Source organism: Salvelinus fontinalis, chromosome 15 (genome assembly GCF_029448725.1).
Source record: "Salvelinus fontinalis isolate EN_2023a chromosome 15, ASM2944872v1, whole genome shotgun sequence".
Classification (NCBI taxonomy): domain Eukaryota; kingdom Metazoa; phylum Chordata; class Actinopteri; order Salmoniformes; family Salmonidae; genus Salvelinus; species Salvelinus fontinalis.
Window position 1 is genome coordinate 2,358,063 of NC_074679.1, and position 16,204 is coordinate 2,374,266.

At 55.3% G+C, this 16,204-nt stretch overlaps 1 protein-coding gene across 1 annotated transcript in view; it reads left to right on the forward strand.

Annotated features, from left to right (window-relative positions):
• LOC129811260 (polypeptide N-acetylgalactosaminyltransferase 16-like) overlaps positions 1 to 16,204 on the forward strand; it is a 100,910-nt gene that overhangs the window by 78,263 nt on the left and 6,443 nt on the right. The window contains exons 12-13 of the mRNA XM_055862426.1: positions 5,690 to 5,816; positions 9,335 to 9,451. Coding sequence (XP_055718401.1) covers positions 5,690 to 5,816; positions 9,335 to 9,451 — 244 coding nt within the window. The remainder of the gene's footprint in view (positions 1 to 5,689; positions 5,817 to 9,334; positions 9,452 to 16,204) is intronic.

The window sequence follows — 16,204 nt, forward strand, 5'->3', positions numbered from 1 at the left end:
GGACACACAGCATCTAGGACACACAGCATCTAGGAAACACAGCATCTAGGACACACAGCATCTAGGAAACACAGCATCTAGGACACACAACATCTAGGACACACAGCATCTAGGACACACAGCATCTAGGAAACACAACACAGCATCTAGGACACACAGCATCTAGGACACACAACATCTAGGAAACACAGCATATAGGACACACAGCACAGCATCTAGGACACACAGCATCTAGGACACACAACATCTAGGAGACACAACACAGCATCTAGGACACACAACATCTAGGAGACACAACACAGCATCTAGGACACACAGCATCTAGGACACACAACATCTAGGAGACACAACACAGCATCTAGGACACACAACATCTAGGAGACACAAGACAGCATCTAGGACACACAACATCTAGGAGACACAACACAGCATCTAGGACACACAACATCTAGGACACACAACATCTAGGACACACAGCATCTAGGAGACACAACACAGCATCTAGGACACACAACACAGCATCTAGGACACACAACATCTAGGACACACAGCATCTAGGACACACAGCATCTAGGACACACAACATCTAGGAGACACAACACAGCATCTAGGACACACAACATCTAGGAGACACAACACAGCATCTAGGACACACAACATCTAGGAGACACAACACAGCATCTAGGACACACAACATCTAGGAGACACAACACAGCATCTAGGACACACAGCATCTAGGACACACAACATCTAGGAGACACAACACAGCATCTAGGACACACAGCATCTAGGACACACAACATCTAGGAGACACAACACAGCATCTAGGACACACAGCATCTAGGACACACAACATCTAGGAAACACAGCATCTAGGAAACACAGCATCTAGGACACACAGCATCTAGGAAACACAGCATCTAGGAAACACTACATCTAGGAAACACAGCATCTAGGACACACAGCATCTAGGAAACACAGCATCTAGGACACACAGCATCTAGGAAACACAGCATCTAGGAAACACAGCATCTAGGAAACACAGCATCTAGGAAACACAGCATCTAGGACACACAGCACAGCATCTAGGACACACAACATCTAGGACACACAACATCTAGGAGACACAACATCTAGGACACACAACATCTAGGACACACAACATCTAGGAGACACAACATCTAGGAGACACAACACAGCATCTAGGACACACAGCATCTAGGAAACACAGCATCTAGGAAACACAACACAGCATCTAGGACACACAGCATCTAGGACACACAACATCTAGGAGACACAACATCTAGGAGACACAACACAGCATCTAGGACACACAACATCTAGGAGACACAACACAGCATCTAGGACACACAGCATCTAGGACACACAGCATCTAGGAAACACAACACAGCATCTAGGACACACAACATCTAGGAGACACAACACAGCATCTAGGACACACAACATCTAGGAGACACAACACAGCATCTAGGACACACAGCATCTAGGACACACAGCATCTAGGAAACACAACATCTAGGAAACACAACACAGCATCTAGGAAACACAACATCTAGGAAACACAGCATCTAGGACACACAGCATCTAGGAAACACAGCATCACTCCCAACACCTGCCCCCCCGAACACCTGCCCCCCCCAACACCTGCCCCCACTCCCAACACCTCCCCCAACACCTGCCCCCAACACCTGCCCCCCAACCCAACACCTGCCCCCCACCCCAACACCTGCCCCACCCCAACACCTGACCCCCTCCCTCAGTATGGTGTCAGCTAGGGTAACCCCTCCGTCACTATGGTGTCAGCTAGGGTAACTCCCTCCCTCACTATGCTGTCAGCTAGGGTAACTCCCTCCCTCACTATGGTGTCAGCTAGGGTAACCCCTCCCTCACTATGCTGTCAGCTAGGGTAACGTCCTCCCTCACTATGGTGTCAGCTAGGGTAACCCCCTCCCTCACTATGGTGTCAGCTAGGGTAACCCCCTCCCTCACTATGGTGTCAGCTAGGGTAACTCCCTCCCTCACTATGGTGTCAGCTAGGGTAACCCCTCCCTCACTATGCTGTCAGCTAGGGTAACCCCCTCCCTCACTATGGTGTCAGCTAGGGTAACCCCCTCCCTCACTATGGTGTCAGCTAGGGTAACCCCTCCCTCACTATGGTGTCAGCTAGGGTAACTCCCTCCCTCACTATACTGTCAGCTAGGGTAACCCCCTCCCTCACTATGGTGTCAGCTAGGGTAACTCCCTCCCTCACTATGGTGCCAGCTAGGGTAACCCTTCCCTCACTATGCTGTCAGCTAGGGTAACCCCCTCCCTCACTATGCTGTCAGCTAGGGTAACCCCCTCCCTCACTATGGTGTCAGCTAGGGTAACCCCCTCCCTCACTATGGTGCCAGCTAGGGTAACCCTTCCCTAACTATGCTGTCAGCTAGGGTAACCCCCTCCCTCACTATGGTGTCAGCTAGGGTAACCCCCTCCCTCACTATGGTGTCAGCTAGGGTAACGTCCTCCCTCACTATGGTGTCAGCTAGGGTAACCCCCTCCCTCACTATGGTGTCAGCTAGGGTAACCCCCTCCCTCACTATGGTGTCAGCTAGGGTAACCCCCTCCCTCACTATGGTGTCAGCTAGGGTAACCCCCTCCCTCACTATGCTGTCAGCTAGGGTAACCCCCTCCCTCACTATGGTGTCAGCTAGGGTAACCCTCTCCCTCACTATGGTGCCAGCTGGGTAACCCCCTCCCTCACTATGGTGTCAGCTAGGGTAACCCCCTCCCTCACTATGCTGTTAGCTAGGGTAACCCCCTCCCTCACTATGGTGTCAGCTAGGGTAACCCCCTCCCTCACTATGCTGTCAGCTAGAGTAACCACCTCCCTCACTATGGTGTCAGCTAGGGTAACTCCCTCCCTCACTATGCTGTCAGCTAGGGTAACCCCCTCCCTCACTATGGTGTCAGCTAGGGTAACTCCCTCCCTCACTATGCTGTCAGCTAGGGTAACTCCCTCCCTCACTATGCTGTCAGCTGGGTAACCCCCTCCCTCACTATGGTGTCAGCTAGGGTAACCCCCTCCCTCACTATGCTGTCAGCTAGGGTAACCCCTCCCTCACTATGGTGTCAGCTAGGGTAACTCCCTCCCTCACTATGCTGTCAGCTAGGGTAACCCCCTCCCTCACTATGGTGCCAGCTAGGGTAACCCCCTCCCTCACTATGCTGTCAGCTAGGGTAACCCCCTCCCTCACTATGCTGTCAGCTAGGGTAACCCCCTCCCTCACTATGCTGTCAGCTAGGGTAACTCCCTCCCTCACTATGCTGTCAGCTAGGGTAACCCCCTCCCTCACTATGCTGTCAGCTAGGGTAACCCCCTCCCTCACTATGGTGTCAGCTAGGGTAACCCCCCCCCCCCCCCCCCCCCCCCCACTATGGTGTCAGCTAGGGTAACCCCCTCCCTCACTATGCTGTCAGCTAGGGTAACCCCGTCCCTCACTATGCTGTCAGCTAGGGTAACCCCGTCCCTCACTATGCTGTCAGCTAGGGTAACCCCTTCCCTCACTATGGTGTCAGCTAGGGTAACCCCCTCCCTCACTATGGTGTCAGCTAGGGTAACCCCCCCCCCCCCCCCCACTATGGTGTCAGCTAGGGTAACCCCGTCCCTCACTATGCTGTCAGCTAGGGTAACCCCTTCCCTCACTATGCTGTCAGCTAGGGTAACCCCCTCCCTCACTATGGTGTCAGCTAGGGTAACCCCCTCCCTCACTATGCTGTCAGCTGGGGTAACCCTCTCCCTCACTATAATGTCAGCTAGGGTAACCCCCTCCCTCACTATGGTGTCAGCTAGGGTAACCCCCTCCCTCACTATGCTGTCAGCTAGGGTAACCCCCTCCCTCACTATGGTGTCAGCTAGGTTAACCCCCCCCCCCCCTCACTATGCTGTCAGCTAGGGTAACCCCCTCCCTCACTATGGTGTCAGCTAGGGTAACCCCCTCCCTCACTATGGTGTCAGCTAGGGTAACCCCCTCCCTCACTATGGTGTCAGCTAGGGTAACCCCCTCCCTCACTATGGTGTCAGCTAGGGTAACTCCCTCCCTCACTATGCTGTCAGCTAGGGTAACCCCCTCCCTCACTATGCTGTCAGCTAGGGTAACCCCCTCCCTCACTATGGTGTCAGCTAGGGTAACCCCCTCCCTCACTATGCTGTCAGCTAGGGTAACCCCCCCCCTCACTATGGTGTCAGCTAGGGTAACCCCTCCCCTCACTATGCTGTCAGCTAGAGTAACCACCTCCCTCACTATGGTGTCAGCTAGGGTAACCCCCTCCCTCACTATGGTGTCAGCTAGGGTAACCCCCTCCCCCACTATGCTGTCAGCTAGAGTAACCACCTCCCTCACTATGGTGTCAGCTAGGGTAACCCCCTCCCTCACTATGCTGTCAGCTAGGGTAACCCCCCCCCTCACTATGGTGTCAGCTAGGGTAACCCCCCCCCCCCCCCACTATGGTGTCAGCTAGGGTAACCCCGTCCCTCACTATGCTGTCAGCTAGGGTAACCCCTTCCCTCACTATGCTGTCAGCTAGGGTAACTCCCTCCCTCACTATGATGTCAGCTAGGGTAACCCCCTCCCTCACTATGGTGTCAGCTAGGTTAACCCCCCCCCCCCCCCCCTCACTATGCTGTCAGCTAGGGTAACCCCCTCCCTCACTATGGTGTCAGCTAGGGTAACCCCCTCCCTCACTATGGTGTCAGCTAGGGTAACCCCCTCCCTCACTATGCTGTCAGCTAGGGTAACCCCCTCCCTCACTATGGTGTCAGCTAGGGTAACCCCCCCCCTCACTATGCTGTCAGCTAGGGTAACCCCCTCCCTCACTGTGCTGTCAGCTAGGGTAACCCCCTCCCTCACTATGGTGTCAGCTAGGGTAACCCCCCCCCTCACTATGGTGTCAGCTAGGGTAACCCCCTCCCTCACTATGCTGTCAGCTAGGGTAACCCCCTCCCTCACTATGGTGTCAGCTAGGGTAACCCCTTCCCTCACTATGCTGTCAGCTAGGGTAACCCCCTCCCTCACTATGGTGTCAGCTAGGGTAACCCCTCCCTCACTATGCTGTCAGCTAGGGTAACCCCCTCCCTCACTATGGTGTCAGCTAGGGTAACCCTCTCCCTCACTATGGTGTCAGCTAGGGTAACCCCCTCCCTCACTATGGTGTCAGCTAGGGTAACCCCTCCCTCACTATGCTGTCAGCTAGGGTAACCCCTTCCCTCACTATGCTGTCAGCTAGGGTAACCCCCCCCCCCTTACTATGCTGTCAGCTAGGGTAACCCGTCCCTCACTATGCTGTCAGCTAGGGTAACCCCCTCCCTCACTATGCTGTCAGCTAGGGTAACCCCCTCCCTCACTATGCTGTCAGCTAGGGTAACCCCTCCCTCACTATGCTATCTTCCTCTCACTCTCTCTTACCCCCAGTTTCTCTGTGTTATCTATGAATACATTTTGAATCATACTCACCCAACTAAAAACAGTTAAAACTGTACAAAATATATAGATATGCATTTATTCAGCAATAAAATCATAGTTGTCTCTCTCTCTCTCTCTCTCTCTCTCTCTCTCTCTCTCTCTCTCTCTCTCTCTCTCTCTCTCTGTCTCTTCCTTCTCTCCTTTCTCCCCCCCCCCCCCCTCCCCAGGATCCCAGAGCAGGATGCAGTGTCCAGTGTGTTGAGGCAGGGAGGACTGTGTCTGGAGAGCCTTGGTTCAGACAGCCTGGGTCTGGCAGAGTGTAGAGGCTCTGGAACGATGATGCCGCAGTCACAGGTCAGTACCACCACCCACCACTAGGGACAGGTCAGTACCACCACCCACCACTAGGGACAGGTCAGTACCACCACCCACCACTAGGGACAGGTCAGTACCACCACCCACCACTAGGGACATGTCAGTACCACCACCCACCCTTAGGGACAGATCAGTATTATCACCCACCACTAGGGACAGGTCAGTACCACCACCCACCACTAGGGACAGGTCAGTATCATCACCCACCACTAGGGACAGGTCAGTATTATCACCCACCACTAGGGACAGGTCAGTACCACCACCCACCACTAGGGACAGGTCAGTACCACCACCCACCACTAGGGACAGGTCAGTACCATCACCCACCACTAGGGACAGGTCAGTACCACCACCCACCACTAGGGACAGGTCAGTACCACCACCCACCACTAGGGACAGGTCAGTATTATCACCCACCACTAGGGACAGGTCGGTACCACCACCCACCACTAGGGACAGGTCAGTATTATCACCCACCACTAGGGACAGGTCAGTATTATCACCCACCACTAGGGACAGATCAGTACCACCACCCACCACTAGGGACAGGTCAGTATTATCACCCACCACTAGGGACAGGTCAGTATTATCACCCACCACTAGGGACAGGTCAGTACCACCACCCACCACTAGGGACAGGTCAGTACCATCACCCACCACTAGGGACAGGTCAATACCACCACCCACCACTAGGGACAGGTCAGTACCACCACCCACCACTAGGGACAGGTCAGTACCACCACCCACCACTAGGGACAGGTCAGTACCACCCACCACTAGGGACAGGTCAGTACCACCACCCACCACTAGGGACATGTCAGTACCACCACCCACCCTTAGGGACAGATCAGTATTATCACCCACCACTAGGGACAGGTCAGTACCACCACCCACCACTAGGGACAGGTCAGTATCATCACCCACCACTAGGGACAGATCAGTATTATCACCCACCACTAGGGACAGGTCAGTACCACCACCCACCACTAGGGACAGGTCAGTATTATCATCCACCACTAGGGACAGGTCAATACCACCACCCACCACTAGGGACAGGTCAGTACCACCACCCACCACTAGGGACAGGTCAGTACCACCACCCACCACTAGGGACAGGTCAGTACCACCACCCACCACTAGGGACAGGTCAGTACCACCACCCACCACTAGGGACAGGTCAGTATTATCACCCACCACTAGGGACAGGTCGGTACCACCACCCACCACTAGGGACAGGTCAGTATTATCACCCACCACTAGGGACAGGTCAGTATTATCACCCACCACTAGGGACAGGTCAGTATTATCACCCACCACTAGGGACAGGTCAGTATTATCACCCACCACTAGGGACAGGTCAGTACCACCACCCACCACTAGGAACAGGTCAGTACCACCACCCACCACTAGGGACAGGTCAGTACCACCACCCACCACTAGGGACAGGTCAATACCACCACCCACCACTAGGGACAGGTCAGTACCACCACCCACCACTAGGGACAGGTCAGTACCACCACCCACCACTAGGGACAGGTCAGTACCACCCACCGTTAGGGACAGGTCAGTACCACCACCCACCACTAGGGACAGGTCAGTACCACCACCCACCACTAGGGACAGGTCAGTATCACCACCCACCACTAGGGACAGGTCAGTACCACCACCCACCACTAGGGACAGGTCAGTACCACCCACCACTAGGGACAGGTCAGTACCACCACCCACCACTAGGGACAGGTCAGTACCACCACCCACCACTAGGGACAGGTCAGTACCACCACCCACCACTAGGGACAGGTCAGTATCATCACCCACCACTAGGGACAGGTCAGTACCACCACCCACCACTAGGGACAGGTCAGTACCACCACCCACCACTAGGGACATGTCAGTACCACCACCCACCACTAGGGACAGGTCAGTATTATCACCCACCACTAGGGACATGTCAGTACCACCACCCACCACTAGAGACAGGTCAGTACCACCACCCACCACTAGGGACAGGTCAGTACCACCACCCACCACTAGGGACAGGCCAGTACCACCACCCACCACTAGGGACAGGTCAGTATCACCACCCACCCTTAGGGACAGATCAGTACCACCACCCACCACTAGGGATGGCTGTGCTTCCCTTTGTAGTCTGTAATGGTTTGCAAGCCCTGCAACATCCGACGAGCGTCGCAGCTGGTGTAGTACGATTCGATCTTAGTCCTGTATTGATGCCTGTTTGATGGTTTGTCGGAGGACATAGCGGGATTTCTTATAAGCTTCCGGGTTAGAGTCCCGCACCTTGAAAGCGGGAGCTCTAGCCTTTAGCTCAGTGCAGATGTTGCCTGTAATCCATGGCTTCTGGTTGGGGTATGTACGTACAGTCACTGTGGGGACGACGTCATCGATGAACTTACTGATGAAACCAATGACTGATGTGGTTTACTCTTCAACGCCATCGTAAGAATCCCAGAACATAATTCAGTCTGTGCAAAACAGTCCTGTAGCTTAGCATCTGCTTCATCTGACCACATTTTTAAAGACCGAGTCACTGGTGCTTCCTGCTTTAATTTTTGCTTGTAAGCAGGAATCAGGAGGATAAAATTATGGTCAGATTTACCAAATGGAGGGCGAGGGAGAGCTTTGTACCTGTCTCTGTATGTGGAGTAAAGGTGGTCCAGAGTTGTTTTCCCTCTGGTTGCACATTTAACATGCTGATAGAAATTTGGTAAAACAGATTTAAGTTTCTCTGCATTAAAGTCCCCGGCCACTAGGAGCACCGCCTCTGGATGAGCGTTTTCCTGTTTGGTAATGGCCTTATACAGCTTGTTGAGTGTGGTTTTAGTGCCAGCATCGGTCTGTGGTGGTATGTAAACAGCTACGAAAAATACTGATGGAAACTCTCTAGGTAGATAGTGTGGTCTATAGCTTATCATGAGATACTCTACCTCAGGTGAGGAAAACCTCGAGACTTCCTTAGACATTGTGCACCAGCTGTTGTTTACAAAAATACATAGTCTGCCACCCCTTGTCTTACCAGACGCTGCTGTTCTATCCTGCCGGTACAGCGTATAACCAGCCAGCTGTATGTTGATAGTGTCACAGCCTGCCGGTGCAGCGTATAACCAGCCAGCTGTATGTTGATAATGTCGCCGTTCAGCCACGACTCCGTGAAGCATTAGATATTACAGTTTTTAATGTCCCGATGGTACTTTAATCTTCCTCGTAGCTCGTCGGTTTTATTTTCCAATGATTGCACGTTAGCTAGTAGAACGGAAGGCAGGGGGGGGGGTTTATTCGATCGCCTACGAATTCTCAGAAGGCAGTCCGACCTCGGTTCCCTTTTTATCTCCGTCGTCTCTACACGGAAATGACGTGAATGACGTCCTCTCTCTCTCTCTCTCTCTCTCTCTCTCTCTCTCTCTGTCTCTCTGTCTCTCTCTCTCTATCTGTCTCTCTCTCTCTCTGTCTCTCTCTCTCTGTCTCTCTCTCTCTCTCAGAGATGGCAGCTGATGGAGCCTCTCCTACGCCAGCAGGACCTGTGTCTCGCCATCACAGCTTTTACTGCCGGGTCAAAGGTCAAAATGGAACCTTGCAGCAACAAGGAGCCCCGACAGGTGAGACAGGCAGGCAGACAGACAGACAGAAAGGCAGGCAGGCAGGCAGGGTTAGTTTCATGGGTAAAACAGACTGCCATAAAATATAGTCACTGTTGCTCTGAGTGAATGCTGTCCTCTCCATCCTTCCATCTCTCCATCTCTCCATCTCTCCATCCCCCCATCCCTCCATCCCCCCATCTCTCCATCCCCCCATCTCTCCATCTCTCCATCCCCCCATCTTTCCATCTCTCCATCCCCCATCTCTCCATCTCTCCACCCCCCATCTCTCCATCCCCCATCTCTCCATCTCTCCATCCCCCCATCTCTCCATCTCTCCACCCCCCATCTCTCTATCCCCCATCCCCCCCTCTCTCTATCCCCCATCTCTCCATCCCCCATCTCTCCATCTCTCCACCCCCATCTCTCCATCTCTCCACCCCCCATCTCTCCAGCCCCCATCTCTCCATCTCTCCACCCCCCATCTCTCCATCCCCCATCTCTCCATCTCTCCATCTCTCCATCCCTCCATCTCTCCATCTCTCCATCCCCCATCTCTCCATCTCTCCATCCCCCCATCTCTCCACCCCAATCTTTCCATCTCTCCATCCCGCCATCTCTCCATCCCCCCATCCCTCTATCCCCCCATCTCTCCATCTCTCCATCCCCCCCTCTCTCCACCCCCATCTCTCCACCTCTCCACTCCCCATCTCTCCATCCCCCCATCCCTCTATCCCCCATCTCTCCATCTCTCCATCCCCCCATCTCTCCATCCCCCCATCTCTCCACCCCCCCATCTCTCCACTCCCAATCTCTCAATCCCCCCATCTCTCCATCTCTCCATCTCTCCATCCCTCGATCCCTCCATCCCCCCATCTCTGCATCTCTCCATCCCCCCATCTCTCCATCTCTCCATCCCCCCATCTCTCCACCCCCATCTCTCCATCTCTCCATCCCTCCATCCCTCTATCCCCCCACCTCTCCATCCCCCCATCTCTCATCACTCTATCTCCCCATCTCTCCATCCCCCATCTCTCATCCCTCTATCCCCCCATCTCTCCATCCCCCCATCTCTCTATCCCTCCATCCCTCTATCCCCCCATCTCTCCATCCCTCTATCCCCCCATCTCGCCATCCCTCCATCTCTCCATCCCCCCATCTCTCCATCCCCCCATCTCTCCATCCCCCCATCTCTCCATCCCTCCATCTCTCCATCTCTCCATCCCTCTATCCCCCCATCTCTCCATCCCCCCATCTCTCCATCCCTCCATCCCCCATCTCTCCATCTCTCCATCCCTCTATCCCCCCATCTCTCCATCCCTCCATCCCCCATCTCTCCATCCCTCCATCCCCCCATCCCCCCATCTCTCCATCTCTCCATCCCTCCATCTCTCCATCCCCCCATCTCTCCATCTCTCCATCCCTCGATCCCTCCATCCCCCCATCTCTCCATCTCTCCATCCCCCCATCTCTCCACCCCCATCTCTCCATCTCTCCATCCCTCCATCCCTCTATCCCCCCATCTCTCCATCCCCCCATCTCTCATCACTCTATCCCCCCATCTCTCCATCCCTCCATCCCCATCTCTCATCCCTCTATCCCCCATCTCTCCATCCCCCCATCTCTCCATCCCTCCATCCCTCTATCCCCCCATCTCTCCATCCCCCTATCTCTCCATCCCTCCATCCCCCCATCTCTCTATCCCTCTATCCCCCCATCTCTCCATCCCCCCATCTCTCCATCCCTCCATCCCTCTATCCCCCCATCTCTCCATCCCCCCATCTCTCCATCCCTCTATCCCCCCATCTCTCCATCCCTCCATCTCTCCATCCCCCCATCTCTCCATCCCCCCATCTCTCCATCCCTCCATCTCTCCATCCCCCCATCTCTCCATCCCTCTATCCCCCCATCTCTCCATCCCCCCATCTCTCCATCCCCCCATCTCTCCATCCCCCATCCCCCCATCTCTCCATCCCTCCATCCCCCCATCCCCCCATCTCTCCATCCCCCCATCTCTCCATCCCCCCATCTCTCCATCCCCCCATCTCTCCACTCCCCATCTCTCCATCCCCCCATCTCTCCATCCCTCTATCCCCCCATCTCTCCATCCCCCATCTCTCCATCCCCCCATCCCCCCATCCCCCATCTCTCCATCCCTCCATACCCCCATCTCTCCATCCCCCCATCTCTCCATCCCCCCATCTCTCCATCCCCCCATCTCTCCATCCCCCCATCTCTCCATCCCCCCATCTCTCCACTCCCCATCTCTCCATCCCCCCATCTCTCCATCTCTCCATCTCTCCATCTCTCATCCCCCATCTCTCCATCTCTCCATCCCTCTATCCCCCCATCTCTCCATCTCCCTATCCCCCATCCCTCTATCCCCCCATCTCTCCATCTCTCTATCCCTCATCCCTCCATCCCCCCATCTCTCCATCTCTCTATCCCCCCATCCCTCTATCCCCCCATCTCTCCATCCCCCATCTCTCCATCCCCCCATCTCTCCACTCCCCATCTCTCCACCCCCCCATCTCTCCACTCCCCATCTCTCCATCCCCCCATCTCTCCATCTCTCCATCTCTCCACTCCCCATCTCTCCACTCCCCATCTCTCCATCCCCCCATCTCTCCATCTCTCCATCTCTCCATCCCCATCTCTCCACTCCCCATCTCTCCATCTCTCCATCTCTCCATCTCTCCATCCCCCCATCTCTCCATCTCCCCATCTCTCCATCCCCCCATCTCTCCATCTCTCCATCCCTCGATCCCTCCATCTCTCCATCCCTCCATCTCTCCATCCCTCTATCCCCATCTCTCCATCTCTCCATCCCTCCATCCCTCTATCCCCCCATCTCTCCATCCCCCCATCTCTCATCACTCTATCTCCCCATCTCTCCATCCCTCCATCCCCCATCTCTCATCCCTCTATCCCCCCATCTCTCCATCCCCCCATCTCTCTATCCCTCCATCCCTCTATCCCCCCATCTCTCCATCCCTCTATCCCCCCATCTCGCCATCCCTCCATCTCTCCATCCCCCCATCTCTCCATCCCCCCATCTCTCCATCCCCCCATCTCTCCATCCCTCCATCTCTCCATCCATCTATCCCCCCATCTCTCCATCCCTCCATCCCCCATCTCTCCATCTCTCCATCCCTCTATCCCCCCATCTCTCCATCCCCCCATCTCTCCATCCCTCCATCCCCCATCTCTCCATCCCTCCATCCCCCCATCCCCCCATCTCTCCATCTCTCCATCCCTCCATCTCTCCATCCCCCCATCTCTCCATCTCTCCATCCCTCGATCCCTCCATCCCCCCATCTCTCCATCTCTCCATCCCCCCATCTCTCCACCCCCATCTCTCCATCCCTCTATCCCCCCATCTCTCCATCCCCCATCTCTCATCACTCTATCCCCCCATCTCTCCATCCCTCCATCCCCATCTCTCATCCCTCTATCCCCCATCTCTCCATCCCCCCATCTCTCCATCCCTCCATCCCTCTATCCCCCCATCTCTCCATCCCCCTATCTCTCCATCCCTCCATCCCCCCCATCTCTCTATCCCTCTATCCCCCCATCTCTCCATCCCCCTATCTCTCCATCCCTCCATCCCTCTATCCCCCCATCTCTCCATCCCCCCATCTCTCCATCCCTCTATCCCCCCATCTCTCCATCCCTCCATCTCTCCATCCCCCCATCTCTCCATCCCCCCATCTCTCCATCCCCCCATCTCTCCATCCCCCTATCTCTCCATCCCTCCATCCCTCTATCCCCCCATCTCTCCATCCCCCCATCTCTCCATCCCTCTATCCCCCCATCTCTCCATCCCTCCATCTCTCCATCCCCCCATCTCTCCATCCCCCCATCTCTCCATCCCTCCATCTCTCCATCCCCCCATCTCTCCATCCCCCCATCTCTCCATCCCCCATCCCCCCATCTCTCCATCCCTCCATCCCCCCATCCCCCCATCTCTCCATCCCCCCATCTCTCCATCCCCCCATCTCTCCATCCCTCTATCCCCCCATCTCTCCATCCCCCATCTCTCCATCCCTCCATCCCCCCATCCCCCATCTCTCCATCCCTCCATCCCCCCATCCCCCCATCTCTCCATCCCCCCATCCCCCATCTCTCCATCCCCCCATCTCTCCATCTCTCCATCTCTCATCCCCCATCTCTCCATCTCTCCATCCCTCTATCCCCCCATCTCTCCATCTCCCTATCCCCCCATCCCTCTATCCCCCCATCTCTCCATCTCTCTATCCCCCATCCCTCCATCCCCCCATCTCTCCATCTCTCTATCCCCCCATCTCTCCACTCCCCATCTCTCCATCCCCCCATCCCTCTGTCCCCCCATCTCTCCATCCCCCCCATCTCTCCATCCCCCCATCTCTCCACTCCCCATCTCTCCACCCCCCCATCTCTCCACTCCCCATCTCTCCATCCCCCCATCTCTCCATCTCTCCACTCCCCATCTCTCCACTCCCCATCTCTCCACTCCCCATCTCTCCATCCCCCCATCTCTCCATCTCTCCATCTCTCCATCCCCATCTCTCCACTCCCCATCTCTCCACTCCCCATCTCTCCATCCCCCCATCTCTCCATCCCCCCATCTCTCCATCCCCATCTCTCCACTCCCCATCTCTCCATCTCTCCATCTCTCCATCCCCCCATCTCTCCATCTTTCCATCTCTCCATCCCCCCATCTCTCCATCCCTCCATCTCTCCATCCCCCCATCTCTCCATCCCCCCATCTCTCCATCCCTCCATCTCTCCATCCCCCCATCTCTCCATCCCCCCATCTCTCCATCTCTCCACCTCTCTATCCCCCCATCCCCCCATCTCTCTATCCCCCCATCTCTCCATCTCTCCATCCCCCCATCTCTCCATCCCCCCATCTCTCCATCCCCCTTCTCTCTATCCCCCCATCTCTCCATCTCTCCTCCCCCCATCTCTCTATCCCCCCATCTCTCCATCCCTCTATCCCTCCATCCCCCATCTCTCCATCTCTCCACTCCCCATCTCTCCATCCCCCCATCTCTCTATCCCCCCATCCCCCCATCTCTCTATCCCCCCATCCCCCTATCCCCCCATCCCTCTATCCCCCCATCTCTCCATCTCCCTATCCCCCCATCCCTCTATCCCCCCATCTCTCCATCTCTCTATCCCCCCATCCCTCCATCCCCCCATCTCTCCATCTCTCTATCCCCCCATCTCTCCACTCCCCATCTCTCCATCCCCCCATCCCTCTATCCCCCCATCTCTCCATCCCCCCATCTCTCCATCTCTCCATCTCTCCATCTCTCCACTCCCCATCTCTCCACTCCCCATCTCTCCACTCCCCATCTCTCCATCCCCCCATCTCTCCATCTCTCCATCTCTCCATCCCCATCTCTCCACTCCCCATCTCTCCATCTCTCCATCTCTCCATCCCCCCATCTCTCCATCTCTCCATCTCTCCATCCCCCCATCTCTCCACTCCCCATCTCTCTATCCCCCCATCTCTCTATCCCCCCATCTCTCCACTCCCCATCTCTCCATCCCCCCATCTCTCCATCTCTCCACCCCCCCATCTCTCCACCTCTCTATCCCCCCATCCCCCATCTCTCTATCCCCCCATCTCTCCATCTCTCCATCCCCCCATCTCTCCATCCCCCCATCTCTCCATCCCCCTTCTCTCTATCCCCCCATCTCTCCATCTCTCCTCCCCCCATCTCTCTATCCCCCCATCTCTCCATCCCTCTATCCCTCCATCCCCCATCTCTCCATCTCTCCACTCCCCATCTCTCCATCCCCCCATCTCTCTATCCCCCCATCCCCCATCTCTCTATCCCCCCATCCCCCTATCCCCCCATCCCCCCATCTCCCCATCTCTCCATCCCCCATTTCCCCATCCCTCCACCTCAGCTGCAGTTGGGCCAGCTCCACTGTTGATCTATAGCATCTAGGCGGGAGCTCTAACCCGAACCATGTGTTAGGAACTGGGCCAGCGTATCCTCTCATCTCCCAGCAGTCCCATCTCTCTACAGTTCCTAGGGAGTCAGTCAGTGTTCCCATGATTCACTGCTGCTCTGAGCCATGATCGGCCTCTCCAGCCCAAACCTCATTTACTTCCCAAATGGCACCCTATTCCCTATATAGTGCACTACTTTAGACCAGAGCCCTATTCCCTATATAGTACACTACTTTAGAGCAGAGCCCTATGGCACCCTATTCCCTATATAGTGCACTACTTTAGACCAGAGCCCTATTCCCTATATATTGCACTACTTTAGACCAGGGCCCTATTCCCTATATAGTGCACTACTTTAGACCAGAGCCCTATTCCCTATATAGTGCACTACTTTAGACCAGGGCCCTATTCCCTATATAGGCTATTTGGGATATAGTCCTGGTCTGAGGTTAGTCCCACAGTAACAGGGTTCAATAGGGCTCTGGTCTAAAGTAGTGCACTATATAGGGAATAGGGTGCCATAAAGCTTTGGTCAAAAGTAGTGCACTATATAGGGAATAGGGTGCCATGTGAGACGTATCCTCTGTATCTGGTCTGTTCTCCATCCCTCCTCATGTTCCCTGTAGAGTTATCTCATTCCCACTGTGTTCCCTGTAGAGTTATCTCATTCCCACTGTGTTCCCTGTAGAGTTATCTCATTCCCACTGTGTTCCCTGTAGAGTTATCTCATTCCCACTGTGTTCCCTGTAGAGTTATCTCATTCCCACTGTGTTCCCTGTAGAGTTATCTCATTCCCACTGTGTTCCCTGTAGAGTTATCTCATTCCC